General features: G+C 48.8%; 1 protein-coding gene across 1 annotated transcript in view; it reads left to right on the top strand.

Annotated features, from left to right (window-relative positions):
- Nucleotides 1-4,327: 4,327 nt before the first annotated feature.
- ESYT1 (extended synaptotagmin 1) overlaps nt 4,328-6,901 on the top strand; it is a 72,489-nt gene continuing 69,915 nt past the window's right edge. The window contains exon 1 of the mRNA XM_053297692.1: nt 4,328-5,035. Within this exon, the coding sequence (XP_053153667.1) occupies nt 4,667-5,035 (369 nt within the window). The 5' untranslated portion in view covers nt 4,328-4,666. The remainder of the gene's footprint in view (nt 5,036-6,901) is intronic.

Genomic DNA, 6,901 nt, shown 5'->3' with positions numbered 1-6,901 from the left:
CTAGCAAGATAAGCTTACGAGAAATCTAATCAACTAATACAGAAAGAAGGGGGAAAGCAGTCATTCCCATTGTATGAGCTACATGAAAACAGTATGCATGTGATGAGGGGGAGAAAGTGGACAGACTGGATTCAGTTTGCAGCCTAGTCCTATTTAGAGGGAGGTACACCTGATCACAGTGGACTCAGGCGCACCTAATTCTGCATAGGATCAGGCTAGCAGTTATTAAAAGTGTGCCACTTTCAGTTCTCCAAGAGGTTTACTTAGCAAAAGGAATGAAAAACCAGTTTCCTGGCTCCTCATCTAAGAAGCAATGGTGTTCCTGTTTCACTGGGTGGCCTTGGGAAATCGAATTCCTTTCCTGTGCTTTCATTTCCCTTGAAGCAGCAGAAAGAAGGCTGAGTTTCAGTGACGAAGGAAGCCAGAGTCCCACACTCCGCTCCATACCATGTTTGTCCTCCACACACCCAATTCTAATTGATTTGGCTGGGGAATCACAAAACCTAACATTTGTACTTCTCAGTGATGGGTTCTGTAGTGACCACCTCATAAGCCTGCAAAGGGTCCATTAGGTGTGTATAATAGCCACGGAGAGAAAAACTTGGATGTGACTGTTGTAGCTCCTTGCTTTGTTCAAGGCTCATGATTGATTGAAATGGACCAAAGGACCAGCCACCCATAGAGCTTTTGAGTTGAGCTATTTCCTGCCTTAGCATTTCATTTTTATTCAGTTATCAATGTGGCCATCCACATTTTAAGATGCTGGTGCTGAATATTCTACAAAGTTTTTCTGCTGATGTTTGGCCTTCAGTGTCATCTTACTATTATTGTGTGGGTTCTTGAATAATCCTTACTGCACTACATTATGTTGTGATTTAGAGATCTACGCACACACATGTGCGCATGCACACGCGCACACACTACACACAATTCTTATCGTTTGATAGGCAGGAGGTGGGCCCCATCATGGCATGAAGCCTCCCCTCATGGAAGGAGCATCTTAACGGGCAGGGTGTAAATTATAATGGACTCTTCCATCTTTCCGTTTCACCAGGCTCATTATGATGGCAGGGGGTGGGGGGAATAAACATCTTTACAATGAACAGTAAGGCCAGATAAAGTCTGCTTAAGGATGATATTGTTGGACAACATTTGCTTTAAGGGTGACACTGGCAATGGAGGCTTAAGAAAAGGGGTGCAGGGATTCAGGCTCCTTTCAGAAAGTTAGGGTTTCTGCTCTGGAAGCTTTCAGCCCTAATATTTATGGCCTTTCACGGTTTGTTTTTGTGGTAAGGAACAGCAACTATTTATACGCTCAAAGATGCTGTTTATTATTGATTTGTTCTGTGACCTGGCTTAAATTAAACTCTGCTCAGCTGAAGGTTGGGACAGGCTTTGATGTCTATGACACATGGTTTCAAGGCTTTTCCTTCTCCAGCCTTGGGAATGCAGCTGCAAGAAGTGTGTGTGTGTGTGTGCGCGCAAAAGTATCAAGCAAGAGGGGAAGCAACACTGTAGTTGGTGTGTGGGGGTAGTGGGAATAGGGGGGATTGGAGCTGGAGTTCCCAAAAGGATAAAGCCAGCACTGCTTGCCTGATAAAGGCTGAATTGTTACCATAACCATATTAGGGCAATTTTCACACCTGGGCCTTGAACTTGAGGCTGGTTTTAGGGAACCTATAAGGGGAATTCACCAGGGTTCAGGGCACCTGTCTAAAGGAAACCAGAATGTTGTTCTCAAAGCTGTGGTTACTCAACATCACAACCTTTGTTTTGGAGGGGAGTGTTATTTAGTGTAGAAAGCTGAGACACCACAATGATAAAGAATTAATATGGAACTAGTGGGCCCGGGCGCAGAGCATCTGTGCCTCTAGTTGGGCCCAGCCGTCCTCCCCACCCATGCTGTTATGCCCGGCTTTCTGGCTGGCTGACCAGCAGCTCCCCACCTCCGCCATTCCCCCTGGGCTAGGCTGGCCCGCCGCCACTTCCTCCATGCAGCCGGGCCAGGGCCCCCCGCCGCCTCACCCTGGTAGGCGGGCCAGGCCATCCTGCCGCCACCTCCTCCTCCTCCCGGCTGGCAGGGCTTTGCCCGCTGTCCACCTACCTCTTCCGGCCGTCAGGGCTTTGCTCGCCGGCCCTCCGTCTCCTGGCGGCCACCATTCTTTCTCTCCACTTCAGTGCTGGAACTCTTGTGTGCTCTAGAGCATCTGCACGCTAGTACTTGATTGCTCCCCTCACCCCCTGCCCCAGCCCCCCTCACCTCAGAGATCTCCCCACCCGCACCTGAGCTCTGCTCCTCCTCCTCCTCCTCCTCCATCTTGTTGCTTCCACCCCCCCTCACTCCTCTTGGTCGTGGTTGCAGCATTGCTGCCACCTATTGACCAAGCTGTAGCCCCAGAGAACTCCCCACCCTCACCTGAGCCCTGCTCCTGCTCCTGCTCCTCCCCACAGGAGCAGCAGCAGTGGTTGACCGCGCCGTTCTTCACTGCTGCCACCAACATGGCTGCTCATTCCCCTCAGGGTGCTGACAGGCCCAGACCCATCCCTTGCCTGCCTCCCTCCCTCTGACAATGGCCTCGGTAGCCCCAAACAGCAGCAGTGGTTGCCTGGGCCCTTCCTTGCTGCCAGAGCTGCCATGGCCACTCATTCCCCTGTCAGGCTGCTGCCAGAACATCTTCCGACCAGTAACAGTTACATTCCAACTGACTTTAACCATCACAGGCTCCTCCTCCTTTTCTGCATAGGGAATCCCCACTGCCCAATCACCACGGTGCTACAGGCTCCTCCTCCCTATCTGCATATGGAATCCCCACTGCCCAATCAGTTTCTTCAGCATGGGCGTGGCTTGCCACATCCCCATGCATCCCCCTGATCTGACTACAGGAATTAAGAATATAGAGATTCACGCATCCCTCTGGTCCGTCTACAGGAATTAATAATATAGAGATGTTGCAGCATGACATTGTTGGAGGATACTTTGCTATAGATGGCTTTGAGCATGTAAGTAAGTAATTAAATAAATAAAATTCAAGCTGAACACTGAATGACATTTTAAATCAACCTCTTTGCTCTTGGGGCCTAGCCAAGACGTTAATCTTGCTCCGTTCCAATAAACAATAGAGCCAGCGTGGTGTAGTGGTTATTGTGCTGGACTAGGACTGGGGAGACCCGAGTTCAAATCCCCATTCAGACATGGTACTAGCTGGGTGACTCTGGGCCAGTCACTTCTCTCTCAGCCTAACCTACTTCACAAGGTTGTTGTGAAATAGAAACTCAGGTATGTATTACACCGCTCTGGGCTCCTTGGAGGAAGAGCAGCATATAAATGTAAAAATAAACAAACAAACAAATAAATAAACTTTAACAAGTTCAGTAGAAGGTAAGGTTTCCCACCTTAACTCATCATTTAGGGTGTATTCTAGAGATTCCTTAAAAGTCACAATCAGTGCCTTTCACCCCAAACTGAAGGAGAACTATATGAGCATTGAAGAAATGAAATAGATTTGCATATTTATACCTAACTAAAGGCATACTTTAAAAATCTCTATGAAGATAAGGTTCTATAAGGTACACCATGAACAGGTCACAAAGTTGACAAAAGAACGATTGGTTATCAAGTATGGCAAGGGGTGGATGATCTATATACATGTAGCCTTTCTTTCAAATGGATGAATATTCTCCAATGCATGTAATAGAATGGATAGAATAATTCAACAAAATATTATTTTGGTTCAATTCAATTCAATTCCTTTATTATGATCACAGACCAGCATATATTCTCAATTCTAATTAAGGCATTGGCGAATATTCTTTCCAAGTCTACAACATGGATATACCTTATTTTATACAAACTCATACAAAGTTGAGGAAAATTCAGTATCTAAAAAATCCAAAGGAAATAAATAAAACCTAAAGATGTCAGTCCTTCCTTGCTTCCTTCTTCTAGGTGGCCATTGAAGAAAGAGAAAAGATAGCGATGGTTAATTGCTAAAAAGAGAGCAGGCAAAGTTCAATCATACCTAGAAGCCCCTGCTGCAGTAATGGGAGTAGAGGCTAGTTGTGACTGCTCGGTCAAGTGGTATGGGAAATGCACTCTGCACACGATCAGCTGCCTTTCCTTTATTGTGATGATGTAACATGTTTCAGGGCGGAATATTAGCATAAAAACAAATTCCAAATTATACCCTGAGGATATGAATATGCAAACATGGCCACACCTCTTTCCCCGCCCGCTCGGGATCCAGTTGACCAATCAAAGAAAGAGAAGCGCGGATTCTTTGTCTCCGTAGTCCTGCCTATCTGAATCGCAGCCCACTGCGAAGACAAGGAAGCAAAAGAGGCAAGGCTTTAGGCGTTGCTTAGCTGCGGTCCCTTGGAAGGGTCGCCGCTCCATTAGAACGGGGGGCGTGGATTAATTGCCTACCTCCTTTGAACTTGTCCAATCAAAAAACGAGGCGGCGGGGCTCAGTGCGGCCGTAGCGCCCCCCTTGGAACCTCGCCGTCCAATCCGTTGGTTAGTTCCGACGTTCTTTTGGCCATGCCGCGCCTTCTTGTTCCATGACTGCAACAGCCGCGGGAGTTGGCAGGGCAGCCTCGTTCGCCGCAGTGAGAGAGGGAGGCTTCTGCTACTGGTGGTCCTCGTTGTCCACTCGGCCCCGGGAGCGCCATGGAGCAAGGCCCGGCGCGGGAAGCTGCTACTGCAGTGCCGGATCCGGCCCCGGAGGTGCCCCCTTCCAGCTCCCGTGGCGGGCTCGGGGGCATAGGGTCTGCAGAAGCCCTGGCGGCTCTGGGCGCCATCGGGCGGCGGCTGCTCTGGCTGCTCCCCGTGTACCTGGCGGGTCGGGCGGGGCTCAGCCTGGGCTTCGTGGTGGCCGGCGTGGCTCTTTACATGGGCTGGCGAGGACGGCGGATGAGCAAGGAGCGGTCGCTGCGGGCGGCTGGGCTGCTCCTGGGCGACGAAGAGGCGACGGTGAGCGCTACGGCCAGCAGCGTGGGGCTGGGCCGAAGCCTGGGACAGAGCGAGCTGCCCGCCTGGGTAAGAAGAGCGATGCGCCCGTTTCAGCCATGCTTGCTAACAGTGTCCGTCCGTCCGTCCCTCCTCTCTCTCTCTCTTCTGGCTAGCAGGAGGTTCCCTTTCCATCTTCCACTACTAGGTTTCTGTGTACTGTCTGCCGGGGTCGGGAGATGTACCCTGGGTTTCCTATCCTGGGAGGCACGGCTAACGAAGGCGAGGCTTGGAGAGAAGGGATGAAACTTCGCCCCTGCTGGCTCCAGCCCTTCTACTCTTGACCCATTCGTCTGGAATGATGGCTCATCTCTAGTTCCCTATGCCTGGCAGCTTTCGTGGGTTTCAGCATCCCCCCTTCCCTCCTTGCTCTTATAAATCATACTTAGAAAGGGGTGGGGGAGGGAATACTTGGCCGCTCTTCAGCCCGACTAGACTGAGAATCTAATGGCAAAGTGATGAAACTGCTAAAGAAGCTCCCAAGTTACTAGACCACTCAAATACTTGCATGCCTGCTTCCCCATCTGTGCATATGCTAGTTGCTTGTGGCCTTAAAAAATATCTCACTTTGTAAAGCTTCTTTGTCTGATCACTTGGAGATGAATCTTGTCACAGGCCATCAGGTGCATCTTCTAATGAAAATAAAACCTACATCAATTGATCTTGAGTATACACCATTCTTAATGCTAACTCTATAATTCCTATCTGCTCATTGGGCTCCTAATTCCTTGGGCTCATTCTGGATGTCCCATCCTGGTGGGAAACTTGATTTTAGAACTTTACAAATAGGAGATGGAAGGTATGTGCATTAGCTCTCTCTTCCTTCTACCAGCCCTCTCTTCCCATTTATCTTCTTAGCATATCTCTCAGCTTCAGCCTGCATTTGCAGTGTGGGGAAACTAATACTGTCCAGTCTGTCCTACCTTACTGTGTTGTTCTTGTAAAAATTGCAAGAATACAATTTCATGCGATGAGCACTGACAGCACTGTATACATTGCTTTCTAGTCACCCTGTGACCTTAAACTCAGACTCCTTCTGGTATTCCTTCATCTGTTTAGTCTGGAAGGAGCCATTAAGCTGTAACTTTCTGTGCTTTTGCTCTGCATGAGGGAATAAATGAAATTATACAGTGAGCTGTGGGAGAGGAGAAAGAAGCCAGCATCCTGCTAATCACTCTTGTCGTCTTGGGGAGCAATGCACCTTGTAAATCGGTGGTTACATCTAATGCTCCCCCTGACTTGCAGCAGCTAATGCCCTCTTGGTATGTTCTTCTGTCTCTCATACCTATTTGAAGCTCCCTTTAACCACACTTCCACATTTTGCTCTCCTTACAATTCCGCCCAGAAATCTCTCCCTTGAGGGAATCCAATTTCGCCTCCTGGTTAGTCATCCACCACCTTTTCTCACTGTTGTATATCTTCTTAGCATGTGTGGATGTCGTTCCTAGAGACGGCAGGTGCTCACCCACCTGCCCCACCCGCAGCTCTCATCCAAATCTTGGCATCACCTTCTGCATCTCCTACCCTGTTCTTGGCTTTTCTCTGCCCTCCCTGGGCCATGTGTGCATATATACTAGCAAAGAGTCAAACAAGCAGCCCAGCAAGGAACAGTAACAGACTTGGACAGGAAAGGGGAAAAGCAGGAGGCATATAGATTCTTGGGGGAGTTCCTCCTCTATTTGCCATGAGGATCTCCCAATTCCTATTGGTATCAGGTGCGCCCTTAAGAAAGAAAGATGCATCCATGTTTGTCTTTCAGTTGCTCCAGCTAGCGTTGATCTTGAGTGTGGCTGTATAGCATCAGACCACTTTAACAATCTAACGTGATGGTTGCAAAAGAGAAAAAGGCCTTCATGTTGGCATACATGCACAATTCCTGTTGTTTTAATAGTGCTT

Source organism: Hemicordylus capensis, chromosome 2, assembly GCF_027244095.1.
Source record: "Hemicordylus capensis ecotype Gifberg chromosome 2, rHemCap1.1.pri, whole genome shotgun sequence".
Taxonomy (NCBI): domain Eukaryota; kingdom Metazoa; phylum Chordata; class Lepidosauria; order Squamata; family Cordylidae; genus Hemicordylus; species Hemicordylus capensis.
The sequence above is the reverse complement of the archived record's forward strand: the minus strand, read 5'-3'. Positions and strand labels throughout refer to the sequence as shown.